We start from the raw sequence: 17,593 nt of genomic DNA on the forward strand, positions 1-17,593 counted from the left end.
ACTGCAATGCGAGCGCGTTGCTTATCTCCCTTCCAGCAGATGCGGGCTTCGGCGAGCTCATCAAATTGCTTGCCCAGCGAAACGAAGCGAGCAGGAGCGCCGGCGGCAGCCGCACTCCCGCAACCATAATTACTTCATTGCGCTTCATTAAAGATGTTTAGCGTGCGCTTTAAAACAAGCACGCTAAGAGAAAATCGAAGCTGTCCTAATCGAAACTCGAGGGTCCCCTCCCCTCGCTTTGGCTAAATATATCTGCGAGCTTTACCGCGCCGGCGGCAAGGCGATTGATGCGCCTGATCGCGCTTCCGAGGAGAAAACCGCGACGCCCGGCAAAAGAAACACGCGAGCGGCGCGCGCGCCCTTTGGAGAAGCAGAGAAGAAAAGCGCGCGAATCGAAAATAAAAAAAAAAAATAAGGCGCGCGCAAACTGGAGCGCGCGCGTTGCGCGCGTCTCGAACCGCCAGTCCGGTCGCGGAAAAACGTGACGTAGCCACGCCTCCCGGCCAATGGGGACGGCGCAGGGAGCAACGGTAACCACCCCTGGCTTTCCTGCCTCTCCCCCCCCCCCCCCCCCACCCTATACCCCGAGGCTGCCTGGATCGAAGCGACGAGCCTGGCGGCGAGGCGTGGCGACGGCGTGCGCTGTGGTGAAGCCAGCCTCCCCCACCTCCTCAGCCGTCGGGAGACGCGCACTCGCCGTCGGCACGAGCGAGTCTCACCACGCACGCACACAACGCACGTCGCGGGGCGAACGAGCGGCGGCTGTCAGCGCGCGCCTACAGCGGGCCACGTGACTGCCACGCGCTTGCAGTGCGTGAGGACGACGGTCGAGGCTGACAGCCCGGCGCGCGCGAATCCAGTGAGTTTGAAAGTCGAACGCTAAGACGGCGTTTTCTTGTTCCGAACGGCCTGCGTTGCGTATAGTTTTCAAATGTGTTCAACCCGTAAAAGAGTAGTACACTAGCAACGATAGCGATGACCGTGTTGACCGCGGCGTCTGCAAATTTGGCCCTCTTCAACTGCATACGTCCGAGCGCCTTCTACACCTGGACTTCTCCATCGCGTTAGTCAGTTTAACAGTTCACGACTCACTCGGCTGTGAAGAGAAATAATAAACGAGATCATTGCTGCCAAGAACAGTTCAAGACTGGATTCACTCTTCTGCTCGCTCCTGGCAGCTCTTCGCGGACCCACAACTGTGCCGCGTGCTCTCGTTGTTCTAGCGCTGCATGTGCCAATACGGTCGCGGCATCTTACCGCATTTCCAGGAGAAAGCTCGCTCGTGCACCCGAACAGTCTCGCTCTGAGGACAGCTCCCCGGCATCTGGCGACCACCTGTGCGCACGAGGTTGTTCTGACTGCAGAGGGCGAATCCGAGCAGCGAGCGACCATGGCTTGTGCTGTCCACTCTGGCCTCCATCGACTGCGCGGCCGGGTGACGCGAGCGCGCTGACTCGCTCCGACGACAGGTAGCCACAGCAGTACGGTGTCCTCTGATTTCGGTTGTGGACCGCGATGAGCGCCGCAGCAACTACAGCAGGCCTCCAGCAACAGCAGCAGCAACGGTGCGCAGCAGACATGAGCGTCCAGGCGTCCCAGGTAGCCGCATCCGTGAGTACAGACTGGAAATGTGTATACACTCCTTACGCGAGGCCCTGTTTCTTCCTCTGTGTCTAAAGAACGTAGGGCCACCTCGTCAGAATGGGAAGGGATTTGAGCCCACGAAGTGAGCCCGCCAACGGAAACTAAAGCTTGTCGACACGTCACACTCGTTACGTTTTTTCGCGGGTGTGCTTAGAAATAGCATATCAAGAGGTACGAGACGATCAACATTTCTAAGCGCACGTAGTTGCGGGATAATATAACTATGCTATGCCGATGCTATTGCTTCGAGCGCTTCGTCAGTTATCCAAGCGTTGCCCGCGCGCTATCACCGGAATCGACCGACCGCGCCAATGATAAGATGGAGTTGAATCGAGCAAAAGGAAATCCTATATAGCACTGTATACACCGGCCCTGTGACGTATACGTCAAACATGTGAAGGACATTTATTCCAGCATACGACATGCACAACAAGAGATATTATAAACAACAATAAGCGGGACTGAAAACAATCGGCGTTTGCCGGCGCTAAATAAAAAAAAGATTAGATAGATCTATCATGACGTCTGCTATACATTCCGCTAACGTGCGCACACGCAATATTAATGCTGCAGCTGCGGTAGCTATAGCTCAGGCAGAGCCGATTGAGCAAAGCATGACGGTGCGTCCAATTGGCTTCATCACTGAAACGCGTTATGCGCCGCTGCAGGTATTCGAACCCTCTGCGCGCTGGCCGCGCATGCGCCGTCGATACCGGGACAGCACGACTGCGCCGGTGGCGCGAGTGCGCCTCCAGTGTCCGCATAATTGCTATCGCAATAAGAAATTATCCACGTCCAGCGCACAATGTCCATGTGAATTGACGCTTTAATGAAGCGGTTAAATAAATGCTATACCACTAACGGCGATGAGTATACCGGTGCTTATTATCTTATGCAACGTGTTACCTCACGCAATGGTAATGTCAATGCATCGCAGAGGTCACAACTTCTATATTACTTTTGTCACGTGGCCATGGGCACATAAATGGTAGATATACATTGTCTCGGCGGCACAAACCCATTTCAGAGATTAGTCAAGAATGGGTACATGCATATATGCTATCGATATAGCGATATAGCGGCATTTACCAAATGGTTAAGTCATAGAAAATCATGTAAATCAATGAAACCGTTCAATATATGTAATATGTTATTTCTTTAAGGCGTGAGCGTGCCTTAGAAATCTCATGAGCAGTGATCAAGTTTTATATGGGAACTTATTTTTTTATTACGCAGAAACAGAGGTGCGCTTACTCGCACTATACTTTGGCGGCCACCGTACATGGCTTATACAAGCCCATTTACTGATACTTGAACTTGGAGCCCATATTACTAGTTTCAGATAAACATTTCCATAGAATTTTGTAGACTATCCATGCAGGAAGTTTTTCTCGTCGCTGGCCATCAATTCATCTTCGAGTGTGTGTTTACGTAGCACGTAGTGACTTTTCTCGCACAACGGCTAAAGAGCGCGGTTGCCATAACGCATACATGGCAGCGACAAGGACAGGTCTTTTAAGCAAAGAAGGTTTTCTTTACTGGGCAACGTCCACACGTACTACCTCAAACATGCGGTATATCTGCCTTCACAAGGTTTTCGCTACGGCACAGTGTTTAAGGGCGCGTCTCTGTGTTTTAACGTTGTTTACAGTTGATGCAGAATGACGCTGGTACAACACCCCAATGTGCAAAGGGTTATCTGGTTAGAAGCACATGTCATTTACTTCGTTATTCTAAATCACATTACTGACGATAGGTAACGTACATGAGACTATAGGCCTCGCCATTTTTCCAGAGTGACTTTTAATTTCTGATCGCGAGAGAGTTCCAAGGGCGATAGCTCCGCACTGGTTCATGCAACCGATGTTGAAGCACGACGTAAATCTGGATACTCGGGAGATAAAAAGCGTTTCAAGTGCATTGCGATTTTATAAAAGTTGGCAGGCCTTTCAGGTCGTGGGCCTGTATTACGAGATAAAAAAAAAGAGGAGCTTGCTGTACTCATCCAATACATCACTAATGATCTCCCTCTATTAAAGAAAAAGTACGAGCACAAACTTACAACGATGGTGAAGTTAGACCACCACTTTCAATAGCAAGAGCGAGAAAATGTCTTGAGACCAAGGCTGTTCTCCCATCGCACGAAAACTTTCCGGCTAGACTTGGAAGTTCTGCTACCATTCGCCGAGGCATAACAGCTACACGAGCTGCATAAGTCCCATTTGACGCAGCACACATTTTAGTGAGCAAAACTCCAGCTTTAGGAGCGAACCCCAAATGCTCAGCTCTAGCAAAACTACGCCTTGCACGTACATCCTCCCATACTCTTGATGAACCTACACTATAGAGTCGAAAGGAATGTCCAGCACCTTTGATTTTGTCTACAAGTGAACGCTCGACTATGAGCCGTGGGACGGCGCCGAAACGCAGTGCCACACTCTTGTTTGTAAGTGTTTAGATGAAATATTGTTACAGACGATTGAGACAATGGTCACGGGCACATACTGTCGTTTAAGTATGCTTAGAAAAAAGAAGTTTACTCCAACAAAAGGCGATACGGACACTGAGACACGATGACGGTATACGACACTACAAACCACCAACGGCTGCAACGCAGCTGCCATAACAAGGACAGGGTTTCTGACCCGCCTTCAGTTCAAGGCAGACAGCTAGTCCGGCTTAGCACTATTGTTCAGTTTTCGTTTTATTATCTTTCCATCTTTCTTTATGCCTTGTCTTTGCAGTCACTGAAAATGTTCGCGCGCACCCCATATTCATTTTAGTCAATCAAACAAGCTCTTCGAATTCGCAGTGCGAAGAAACGTTCAAGTAGGACAAGTTGGAAGGTCATTCAATCTGTAATGCAAGTCGATGAAATACACCGTCTTTCTGGGCGAGCTGGTAGTGAGAATGGGATGTATGAAGTTATGAAGCGTATAACTTACTATATATGAGAGCCGCGCCGGATCGACATCGTTACATCGACCTCAACAGAAGTCAATTCACCTTGCAACTTTTCGTCTTCACTTATTATCATCATCATCGTTGTCCCAGTAACCCAGTAATCTCGGGGTCTTTTTTTTTTTTTTTCGGGGGATTTGCTGCACGGCATATGCGACTGTGGTTTTCAAAAAAGGTTGGACGGAAGCCGGACTAAAGTCTGGCTTCCGTCCTTGTTAAAATTTTAAGTCTGATCGCCCGCGTTCCAGGGAACATCCAAATCAGCATCTGACGCTGACACAAAAGTTGAGCACTTGGGGCACGTTCCTTGGTCGTATTTAGTCGGTCCCCAAGTCCAAGTACCGAATGACGTAAGGGTCACTCCAGCCCGAATCTCCTGAAGAGATGCTTCCTGCGCCCGGGTAAGGTTACGGGGAAGAAAGGAGACACAGGGTAATCAATCCGCGTGTGTCCAGTCGAAGGCTAGATTTGAGTGCTTGGTGGATAGCGTGAGGTCCCAGTTGCACCTACCCAATGGCACCAGTGGCGCATGCCCTATGGCACATACCAGCTTGGCGTCAAAGGAGTTTATTGAAGAGCGACACATACTCAGTGGTACATAACCAGTGACCCCAGTGGCACTTACGTTTAGGCTGCTCTGTCTCCGGGATCGGGTCACGAAAGAGGCTACAGGCAGGCGCCAGAAACAACATACGCGATACTGAAAAGTCGAGCTAACTCGTTAAGGAATACATTGTTTTCGAAAAGTTGGCATGCAGTCCGCGAGGCGTCTTCGCGCTGATAGATGCCGGCCTCGACGAAGGCCCTCAATGACCGTCCCGAAAATACGGAGGTGCCGGATTCGATCACCAAAACAAATTTTGTTTTAAAGACGAAGCATTCTTTCAAGAAACCCCATTGGGTTCCTTTGTATAGCTTGGAGCTACATTACAGTGAATCCTGACTTTTGACTGTATCCAGTTCTCCAAGAAGAGGGTACAGACCAAATAACAAGGAATGTGAAAAAATCAAAGACGCCGTTGAATATCGTCCGGGTGCTTTAGAGATACCTGGCAAATCAGTTATGTGGAAGCCCGCAAGGTGAGGGAAGGCTCATAAAAAGGAGAAGTGTCATACACCCGACTATAGCACGAAGCTACACAGCAAATCCATACCGGTTTTTCATAAAGAAAACTTCAACTAGCGGGATTCGGCTAAATTGATTTGCCGTATTCAGTGTTTCTGTGCTTCGAATTGTCGGTTAATTCGTCGTCGCTGTGCTATCTCCATAGCCTGGTCATGCAGCTCAATCGGTAGAGCGACCACCCTGAAAAGGCATTAGTCCCGGGGTCTATCCCCGGACCAGGACGAATTTCCCAACCGCGAAGCTTCCCTTCCGAGAAACCTTGATGGGTTTCCTATATAGTATACGTATATTTCCATGATACAGTTGGGTGAATGACACCTGCCTATGAGCCTGTACATTATATGCACAGTGGAACACTTCTTTGGCGACAACTGGTTCATAACTGAGTTGGTTTATAACTGGTTCTCTCTCTATATGCACCAGTTTAGGCCGCAATGTATTGTCTGATTACGCAGACATTTCATGCTATTTTAAAGAGAGCGCTTCTTGCTCTGAAAAAGTATTTAGAGGACACCAATATTTTGGGAAAATATTAGGTATCAGATGATCCGAATACGCTAAATGAGTAACACAAACGTTGTTCGTGGTTCATAATTGGTTTATGTGGTGATCGCAACATTTACGCAATATGTATAGCTCTGTTCTGTACTTGCACTGCATTACATGTGTTGTGTGTTTTGGCTGTTCAAAATATCTGGCTTTATATATGCGTACGTGGACTGAACTAATGCACAGAACTTTGCGACTCATGTACTGTTGGACTGTATATTTTTTATTCATCGAGTGTTCTACTGAGTGTCGCTATTCTCCCTTTTTACGCAAATTTGTTTCCTTTGCCAAGTGACAAGGAGTAGCCGGTGGTGCCACCATAAAGGCGCCAACCTCTCCTAATATTCATTTCAAAAAAAAAAAATAAAAAAAAAAGACGGAGCAACCGCTGACACATACCCAGTTGACGAAGCGACGGGTATAGTCCAAATATAAGTAAAATCAGGGAAGCCGTTGGACGTCAAGCGGTATGCCAGTAAGAGCTATGAGTGCATTAGATATCCGAATGAGCTGGCATTATATGTACGTACGTTTCATGCCACGATTTACTGTTTGATTACTCAGAACATGGGTGTGCACTGCGTTGACGGTCAACATTTAAAGTTATATAAGGTGCGCCTATTCGGCGGAAACGCTACTTAGTTACATAAAGCCCCTTCGTTTGAAAGTTAAAGAAGCTTCACTGTGAAATGCTCGTGTGCGTATATTTAGGTGCATGTTATAGAACCTCAAGCGGTCAAAATAAATCCAGAATTCTACATTATGAGGCATTTTTTCACAGCGACAGTGTTGCTTTGGGACTGTAAACCCCATGAATTAATCAAGTTGTGTGTACGACGACTTAAGAGGAAGATTTAGCTCGTCCCCAATTGGGATGCCGCCCATTAAAACACACATGGAATGCAGAAATGCTTTTCAAAGATATATAGCCCATGAGGTGATCGTAATGAATTTTGTTGCATTCGAGACAAAAAGTTAAATTACAGTGCCAATTGTACCCGTAATTTTGATTTAGGGATTGACTTCTTTAACAAAGATTGTCGAAAATGGGTAAAGTTGAAAAAAATTAGAAGCATGAAATTTACAAATTCAAAATCTTTACCAAGAACGTAAATCGCGCTTCTGTAAACTGCACCCGTTAGAACATTCAAAGCAGACAGGCTTGATGTAACAATTCATATCTTACGTGAATTCGTTACAACTTTTACGAGGATTTTGCTAACATCCAACTCACATTGTATATGGTGTATCTTACAGCTATACATATGAGATATAAATTTTGTCCGATTCATGTGTACTATTAGAAGCGATTTGCAGAATTATGATATCGTTTTTATTGCATGCAGCGTTAGGGGCCTGTAAACTTGATAGTTTCGTTTTCTGAGAATTCGAGCTTTTCAACCATCCTAAATAAAAAAATTGACGGCCTAAAGAAAAAATCTTTTTCTGACAGTCATTACATCCAAACTTTTTTATTTTGTGTGCGACAACCAGCATCAAGTTCGGTGCTGCGGTTGGCGAGAAAACGAATTATTTTTTACCATGCGTTTAGATAGAAGCCACCGGCAGCTAAACACGCGGTCGCAGGATCAAATGCCGGCTGCGGAGACTGCGTTTCGATGGGGGGCGAGATGCAAAAACGCCCGTGTACCTTACATTGGGGGCACGCTAAAGATCTCTTGGTGGTCAAAATTAATCCGGAGTCCCCCCACTACGGCGTGCCTCATAATGAAATCGTGGTTTTGGCAAGTAAAACCCCATAATTCATTCATAGCAGCCACCGGGCTACTGCTTCGTCTAATACTCCCGTCAGTCTGCCGACAAACTCGCATCGAGGGACGTGTTCGAATGATAACTCTTGTGAGTGCCTAGTTTTGCTATCCATATGCTTCATTATCGATGTAACGAAGCCTGTTTATTGTATTAATAGAGTTCAGAATTCCAGAAACACGGACAACACAGAAATAAAGAGATATATAAAACGTTCCATCAAAAAATTCAAATATATTTTCCTACGTACGTATGACTGATTACACGCTACTGTGAGTACCAACTAGATGGGAAGATGATCAATAGGTTCGATAAGAAGGTAGACCGAGCAAAACAACAACAAAAAACAAAAGAGAGAGAAGAGAACAATTTAGCCATCCTTGTGAGTTTTGAACGTCAAATGGAGATAATTTCCCAGGCTGCAATGACTCGATCAAGGCGTTACTTTATAACGTGACATGCCCTGTCCTTCAAATCACTGACAGGAATTCGATTTGTTGTTCTCTTGCATCCCTGACATTGGTCTTCTCTAAAATCTAAAACTTAACATCACCTGATTTCATAAAGAAAGCTCCTGTATATCGTTTCTTATTTTTCCTTCTTTAATTTGGAAGATACGCAAATACTGGCAGCATAATATCTTTTACGTAAGTCTCATTAGACACACGCGCTGTCGAGAAAGAAAAAGTTGCAATTTCTAAGATGCGGCATAGGGAACGAATTCAGGCTATGGAGAAGGCAACGATTATATTTCGATGCTATTGCATTTGACGACCCGTCAGGGATCTGTGCAGCTATCTGCTCATGCGGTGATCATTTGGATCGGCTGGTCGAGAGCGGTAGGTGATAAGAAGGAAATAGAATTGGGTGAGATTATTTCTTACATGATGCTAGCCCAGATCCCATCCACGCGCGATGCATATGTTATATGTAAATGTAAATGTTGTACTTCAGAAGGTTAAGGTCTGCGCCCCCTATACAAAGCGTTCGACCAAAACCATGAGGTTTGTGACATCTGTTGGTGGCACTCATCTATTTCTTTGATCAACCTGATCAGCTAAAGCGGGCTAGGAGACTATATATCGCGAATCTTCATATTCATCATCATCACATTTATCATTATTATGCGCGTGCGCCGTCTACTTATGCCTATTTAAGAAAGTGTACTCCTTGCAATATAAAGTTTATATTCTTATTCGTAGGCACGTTGGGCATGGAGATTACTTGCAGCATTTCTAATACCTAATTTCATCCTATTTATTCGGTAAGCCGACGATCAAATTCCGGCCGCAGCCCCCGCGACGGGTTTCTGGGGAGGAAATGCAAAAGCGCCCATCGTGCCACGTGCATTGTGCGCACGCTAAAGAATCCCACGTGGTCAAAATTAACTTGGAGCGTCCCACTACGGCGTGCTTCATAATGAGATTGTGGTTTTGGTACGCAAAAGCCCCCAAACACTCTTCTGTCTTTTCTAATGTTTCTGCTTTTTCTCTTTCCTCTTTTAGTTTCTCCATTCCCTTCTCCATCGCTCAGATATTTCTACAGGTTATCTCCACACAAACAGTTGCGTAAATAAAGGATGTAAATGATGTAAAGAACGTAAATAATCCGGCAAAGTGATTAAATATACAGCACAATCCTCAATTCCCTCTTATGCACTAGTTCACGATATGTATTTGCAAAACAAACGAACAAATTCACACCGCAAACAGGCTGATGTCCTTGTCTCTGTCCAAGTATGAAAGAACTAAAAGTCAGGCTAGTTGGGTAATTCATCCTTAAAAAATATCAGCGCAAGAACGACAGAGGAGTAGCACACCTGCACAGTTGCAACTGAACTTTTATTGCACAAAGTGCGAACATCAAGGAGAAGTGATGTATGTGCACCTGTATGTAGCTTCCTTTCTGTAGAGCATAGTGAGGCATCCTGTGGAAATTGAAATGCAAAATTTAGCAATCTTCAGACTTCCCCTGTATAAGAAGGCTAAATTTATTTAAAATATACAGCTTTGTGGAACATTTTATATTCGCAGATCTTTGGCCAAAGTCTTACTGTAAGCTTATCTTTTTTTTTCTTTGTTCGGCGGCTCAAAATGTTACGGTTTGAATATATTTGATTCAGATAACAGTGCGTCATGATTATTTGTGTTTATTTTGTGTGTTATCAAGTTGAGGTGGCGTGGTGGTCAGCGTAACAAGTTTTTAGAACTTGTATAAAGAGTCACTTTTTTTTTTGTTGTTGTGCTGTCAGATTGGTCAGTAATGCAACTTCGAAGCACCTACCTGCCCGACGTGTCAGCAGCGTGCACATTTGAGGATACTTAAAATATGAAGCATCCTTACACCATTTAAAAAATTCGGTGTTTCTTTCTGCCAATCAATGCTTAAGCCACAAGTGATGAGGCAGTTGCTGAATTAAGGGCTTCTTGCTTTTTAGGCTTGTTGGGTCGTTTTGAAACGTGTGCGTTTTGAAAGGAAAGAAAACTAAAAGGTAATAAATTCTAATCAGCCTAAATTTGAACTTTGTAAAACAATAAATGAGAAATCCGTAAACTATATAACCAGGTATTTGCCTTGTGTCACAAAGGAACTCGCAGACGGCCACGCATACATTCCTGTGGCTAAAACCCAATGTAGGAGCATCAAAGGAGAGAATGTTTTCAGTGTTTACCGCTACGCCTAACTTTCGGAATGGAATTTTGAAATTATCTTTTTCTCTGGATTTCAAATCTCTGGCAGGTTAATAGAAGATGATCAATGGACTCAGGTTATTTGCAGATATGGCGCAAATAGGAAAGTACCAGACCAGGCATATGTAAGTAAACATTGAGCGGTGGAATGCGGCATCGTAATTTTGTGAGGGTGATTTCCAATTTACGTATGTGGCACCATTAATTTTCTCAAGGGAAAAGCAAATTATTTAAGTCTGTTATTTGGAATGTCTCTTTAGCACAGCATTTTAAAAGAGCGTATTTTCGAAATCTAGCAGCGGTGATATAAGCAGAAGTTGGCATAACATACATGCCCGGTCCATCTAGGGATGTAAGCGCAAGTGTGCCGGCCATTTCATTTCAAAACAAACCACCGTAATCGGGTATACCCACATCAAGCGCACCAGATGTAAGGTCGAAGCGATTAGTGGTTCCAGTTCATCCAAAACTGTACTGCATGAGGATGAGGTGAGCGCTGCGCACACCGACAATGAATCGGTCACTATTAGAGCTGCCGAAGAACTTACAGGAAGTTTTGCAAGAGCTAAAGTAATACTAATAATTCTGCCTAAATTATGGGTGTAAAATCAGTAAGTCGCATTGAATAAGACAAGGATAGCGCCCCAGAAAAAAATGCCTGCACCCGTTTTCTCTTCACACAGTGATGCATCCGTTGCTATTACATTACTGATTTTCAATTGTGCTAAATGATTTGTAATAGGCCGCTTAAATATCTAGTGGCCAGGAGTTTAGCATTGGAAGGAAATATGTCGTCAAATTCAATCTTAATAGTATTTACGGGCATTTCTGGGGGAATGACCTTGGAGGCGTATATGAACTTTTAATGGTTCTAGTTGTGCTGGCACAAAACTAACCTGCGAAATGCATAGACGGCACCATGTTTCGTCAATGAACGCAGAATTTTTCCTTAATAATTATATACTGCGATCGTCTCAATGAAGATTCGTAAATGTTCAAGTGCGTTTTTTTTTTACTGCGAGAATGCGGAATTTGCAGACAAGTGTCGATAATGGGGCTTCTTGATATTATAATTACTATATCTTGATATTATTACTCGATATTATAAAACTTGATATTATTATTAACATTATTAGGAAGAAATTTTGGCAAACTAAGAGAAATCCGCACGGCCGCTCGCTCTAGAAGAACGAGGGGGTTACTCTTATATGCTGGCCCACTAGAGAACAAAACTCACCTAAATTCCGATATGGATCAAGCATACATACGATAAATCATAATGAGTGTGTCCTTGCGTAGCCCAGAGCGGCGGTGACCGAGTTTGTGAATCATGCCAACAGCACGCATACCATGATTATGAATGTGCTATAGGTGTAACATATTCGGTGGGACTGCGACAGCTAAGCTTTGGATAGTATGTAACGCTCACAATTTACAACTGGTGTATATGCATGGTGTTCAGGCAACGGCCAGTCTTCTTCTTCCACTAGTTCATGTCACCTTCTTCTTTCCCTTCACCGTAACATCATTTAATACAGTCATAAGGGATTATTTATTGACGGTGCTGGGGGGACACATTAACACGTATATTTAAGGGAAGTACAATCAAGGCACTATTGCTACCCTTTAACAACATACGAAGATCCTCAAGCCAATCTTCAAGTATGGATAAATCTGATTGTAGTGTTCTATGCAATGAGTGGATATCACTCGCTGACGCAACGAATGCAACAACCTCTGCGTAAACATGCACCTGTACGCCATCACACAGTGTAATTTAATCCATCAGAACATTAAACAAAATAGGAGAAAGAACGGAACCCTGTGGAACTCCTCTGGACTGATTATATTTTCACTTCGAAACGCCACCTTGGGAGCCACAAAATTTTCTACCTCTTAGGAATTCATAAGTCCAATTAGTGTTATATGGAGGAAACTTCATGCTCTTTAGGACATTCAGGAGAATGACATGCTCTACATTGTCGTATGTCCTAGCTATATCAAGAGTCACCAACGCTGCATACTGCCGCCTGTGTCGAGCAAGCTTAATTTGAGGCTGACAATCACGATTGTCATGTGCGCTTCTTTTGTGCCGTCAACGCTGCTTTCACGTGCATGGCAACAAAGAATCGCGCGGCAACATACCGCCGTCATGTCGAGAACAATTTCTACACGACGCACATGTTGTTATCCTCGCATATTTTTTTATTATTCTGGCCTCCGAAATACGTGCTCAGACAAGACATCATGTGCCGCGTGAAAGCCACCAAGTTTTCAAAGGAACAAACTGTAGCTTCTGGTCTCCATACTACTACTTAGAAATAAATCTGGATTCTCCCGATGTGAGACGACCCTGCTTTGTCGACTATACGGCTAGAATTAAGTAGCCGTTACGAAGTCTTTTGTCTTCCGCATTGGATGGGTCAACAGCACTGCGTTTGATGACTGTGGTCGAGAGGAGTCTCTTGTGCACAGTCTTTGTTGCTGTCCAAGATCCAATGCACAGAGATGTCGGCTCGCGAATGTGCTTGCTAGCGTCGGTGACAGATCACTTTCGGAATGAACAACCGTTTTGGAATGGCGATCTCAGCACCTGTCACAGCCTTTGATATAACGAAGGCATTGTCACGATTGTTAAGAGCAACATACTTGTGCAAGCTGCTTATTGATTGGTGTTAACTTTCATCGTGCGCTGTGAATGACCGTGACCGCCGTGCGTGTGCTTGGTGTCTTTCTGTTTTCTTCTTGAATTTCCATCTCCCAATATACCATACGGCATTATAAGGTATAGCAAACAGAATCTTCTGTTTTGAGCGACATTCTTGCCTTTTCTCTTTTCGTCTCTATCTCTATTTTACAAGTTAGCCGGTCATTTTCCTGCCCTTGAGATCCAGCCTCACGAATGCTTGCACTGCATGCTCCCTCTATAGCTTTCTCCATGGCAGGATAGGATTCCCATGCTAGAGTAATGGAAATCCTCACTCGGTGCTCTCACAAATTGCTAATTAATCATCAATATCTCCGACTAGCCTCAAAATCGTTTCGTTTGCAAGCTTTCTTGTAAAATCCTGATTGATAAGTGTGCATGCTTACTTATTGCTTTTTGTTTGTATTGCTGCTGTGTTTCAATTTAATCAATTTTGTTAGTTCGACCGTATTTTTCAATCTGGGACAACAACAAAGAACCCGCTGTGGTGGCTTAGAGGCTACGGTATTCTGCTTCTGAGCAAAGGGCATTAACCGCAGTCAATCAGTCAATTAACCAGTCAATCGACAAAGAGTCTCCCTTCAAGCTTTTGAAGCAGGTCGAAAACACGAACTCCATACAAACGTTGTCTGCGTTCGCACGCAAAGCTCCAATTCTAATGCGCTTGTTCGTGGCTGTGCCGAACTAATTCAAGGAAGCTCATTTCGCTCAGAGCGAATTTTCACATGTAACGGCGCGTACACCGACCCTGGCCGGCTCAAAGCGTCACGTGGCGCGTAATTTCGCAGATAATTAGAGATCGATAAATGCAAAACACTCGAGAATCATTCGCTCTGCACGACGCGGATTAAAGTGCCCAACCGGAAAGAGCGGAGACACGTCGGCCACCGATGGTGCGTGAAAAGCGCCAGTGCCAGGCAGGGCCTGCGAACGAAAGCAGAGTGTGCGTTTGATATCGATCTTATTAGCGTAATAGCGCTTAGGAAAATGCACGCTTGATGTTTAGCCCGCTGATTCCCGTGCATATCTGCGTCCCGGTCGTTTAATAAACGGCGATATACTCGCTTTATTTTATGTTACTTATTTATTTGTGTCGTAGGGTTTTGGCGATGACGAAAAAGGCAGTCACTTTTGACAAGCTTCCCGAGAAATCGCTTTTCTTTTGTTAATAATGCAACTCGTTATACCGGCCACGGGCTACTTCTGGAGTTTAACCCGAGCAATGTCTATCCAATAGCACGAAAAGGATTAAAGTAGTCAGCGCTCGGAGCCGAAGCACTAACAGTCATACCCATGGTGGACCAACCAGCCTCTATATTGTTCCGATAAGGGGACTTGCCTTAACGGCGTCAACCACTTTTCTTGGCAGTGCTTACAGAGCTCAATCTCTCTTTGCAGGGCGACTTATAGGAGCGCATATAGGCAGGTGCTAAAGGGTAATAAGATACCTTACCATTTCGTACACGCTTAAAGGGACACTAATGAAAAAAAAGACTAAATCAGTTTACACTGACGAAATATTCTTTCAAAGATCCTTTTTTGCTAATTTCGCGGTAGGAAGTTCGTTATTATAGGATATAGCGAGTTTCATTTCTTGAACTTCGCGCCGAAATCCGCACCGCAAACACGTTGGTGTGACGTGACAGATTTCAAAGTATTTTGAAAAAGTAACTTGCGCAGAAAAAGTTCTCGAAACTTGGCAAGTGCAGCTCCTTTAGAATACAACCTAATTTAGTTTTGTCGATAAAAAGTTAACTAGGCTGGACCCGACGCCGTCAAAACTCATGACCTACGGTGAGCTGGCGTGGGAACTTGAAGGCAGCGTCACCATAACCATCGATCGTTTTCACCTAATTTCTAGCTTATCAAGCCTCCTCTCACAGTGAGAGAGACTTTCTTTGGAAGCGTAATTTGCTGATATGGCGTCAATTATTTTTTCTTTTTGGTGTTCTTTTACGCTCGTCGCGCCTGAAGGGACGCGTTAGCTACATCGATGCTGTCAAAGAAATCGGCCGTTGCCCTGACGAAGACAAGTCAGGACGCTGGCGCCGATGTTGGCTTCTCTTCTTCAGCCACTGCTGACCGCTTCCTGTGTCTGCATCTTTCTTTGACATTTTTTAACCGTAACCGCGCTTGTCGTGAACCAGTATGACCCCATTTTGAAACGTTATTTTTATTTAAGGATTCCACACAAATTGCTACTTTGTTATCTTTGTTGTCACTATGCATAAATAATTTCGTTGTTTGCAATCGCCTAACCCGTACGTTTCCATAAGAATTCTGCGAATGGCAGCCACGAAGTGGCATGAAAAAGCAAGCCGAATTAGCGAAAGTGCATGTATGGTACCTGGCGCGAAACAACATGTGCGCGAATCAGCTGCCTCCTCTTGCCCTTTCTTATTCCTCTTCAGTTAGCTGAGTCAATTCGAATATATTGCCGACTTTACCCGCCGTGGTTTCTCAGTGGCTATGGTGTTAGGCTGCTGAGCACGAGGTCGCGGGATCGAATCCCGGCCACGGCGGCCGCATTTCGATGGGGGCGAAATGCGAAAACACCCGTGTGCTTAGATTTATAAGTGCACGTTAAAGAACCCCAGGTTGTCGAAATTTCCGGATTCCCCACTACAGCGTGCCTCATAATCAGAAAGTGGTTTTGGCACGTAAAACCCCATAATTTAAATATTGCCGACTTTGTCTTCTTTTATCTTATTGCCATCAGATTCATTGCCGTTACGATCAGAAGTCTCAGATCATTTTTACGACACTTAAGTTCTGCGGAGAAGCAGGTAATGACCGCGGCGCCAGTCCACCAGTGAAGCCAGTGTGAAGTCACGGCTATCGCAGTAGGTGGCTTTACTTTTGCGCAGCTGCTGCGATTTGCCGCAGAGCCTGCTGTGGACTGCTGTCGCCCATTCTGTCAGTCGAAGCATATGCACAGGAAAATTAGCCGATCATTTCACTAAGTCTCTCTTTACCATATGTAATTTAACGTTTTCTTTTGTTCAACCTGCTTAAGCCGACTCTGTTGTGAGCGGCACGCTACGCGACCTTTACAACGAAGTGACCTGCATAACGCAGGATTATGGAGGTCCCTAGAAATTTGTTATAAAGGCGTTTGACTGTATTACACGCCTACAGCGCCACAAGACTTCTATTCGCGTTGATTTGCATAGGTATTGGTAAACATGGGCTAAACTTCGCGGCAAACTGGTAATAAAATGGTAGAATTTGAGTGAGTGAGCGTGAGAGATAATATCGACTATTATGCGCGCACTTTATAAAAAGAGTGAAAGTGATTATGCGAGAAGCCTGAGCTGGCCTGCGTGATGGTCTCGTCAGCCAACAAAGAACAACATTCAGGCCAACCTAACACCTGCTTGTGGTCTGACTTAACACAATGCACGAGTCCTGGATCATGCTATATCTGTTAGGCACGAATACTAATGTCATTCTTGAATCGAGCAGATATTTTTCCCGTCAGGTTGAAAACCTCGCTAAGTGCACCAAAACTGCAGCGCACCAAGCAGTGCATTCTTGAACGTAGAGTCACTGTGTTTGTTCGATAAAACAGACTTATTACACAAAGCCTGATACCAAAGTGAATAAATAACGGTAGGAGAAGCGCAATGTGCAAAAAAAAAAAAAGAAAGAAGAAAGAACTGCAAAAAGTTGCGATACATGAATCAACTGCGAAAAGCAATACCAGCTGAAAGCAACCACTTATAGGCCGAAATTAAAACAACAGCGCATGTTCCGAATGGTCAATAAACACGCATGAGACGTCACGACGAATTACGCAACGCGTGGGTACAATAGGCTACACCAGGACGCTAACTTGGCGTCAGCCGCGTGTATGCGGCCGAGCCGGAGGGGCTCGCGCGAGCACGTGGTGAAACCCCCCTCCCCTATCGTTCGTTCCACGCCGTTCAAGTATTCACAGGAGCGAGCGCACTGCAGTGAAAAAACGGGGCAAACCGGTGGCTCATGTTTATTCAAGCAACATTCGCCGCAGGCATTCACACAGTGCGAGGACGGCGCTCGAGCGGGCGAATCTTGCCACTCAGCGAACCGTGCAACACGCCGGTGTACACTGCGTTTGTGTGTGCACACGGGACGCATTTTCATTCCGAACCACCGTTGCTCGAA

At 45.1% G+C, this 17,593-nt stretch overlaps 1 protein-coding gene across 3 annotated transcripts in view; it reads left to right on the forward strand.

The window, feature by feature from the left end:
• Positions 1–243: 243 nt before the first annotated feature.
• The window catches only part of fuss (SKI family transcriptional corepressor fussel), a 70,906-nt gene continuing 53,556 nt past the window's right edge, over positions 244–17,593 (forward strand). For 2 of the 3 annotated variants that reach the window (XM_055065391.2, XM_055065392.2), the window contains exon 1: positions 244–1,611. In XM_055065391.2, coding sequence (XP_054921366.2) covers positions 1,516–1,611 — 96 coding nt within the window. In that variant the 5' untranslated portion in view covers positions 244–1,515. The remainder of the gene's footprint in view (positions 1,612–17,593) is intronic. The other variant, XM_055065396.2, reaches the window with a different exon arrangement.

The sequence above is a fragment of the Dermacentor andersoni genome, chromosome 3 (genome assembly GCF_023375885.2).
Source record: "Dermacentor andersoni chromosome 3, qqDerAnde1_hic_scaffold, whole genome shotgun sequence".
In the NCBI taxonomy this organism is placed as follows: Eukaryota; Metazoa; Arthropoda; class Arachnida; order Ixodida; family Ixodidae; genus Dermacentor; species Dermacentor andersoni.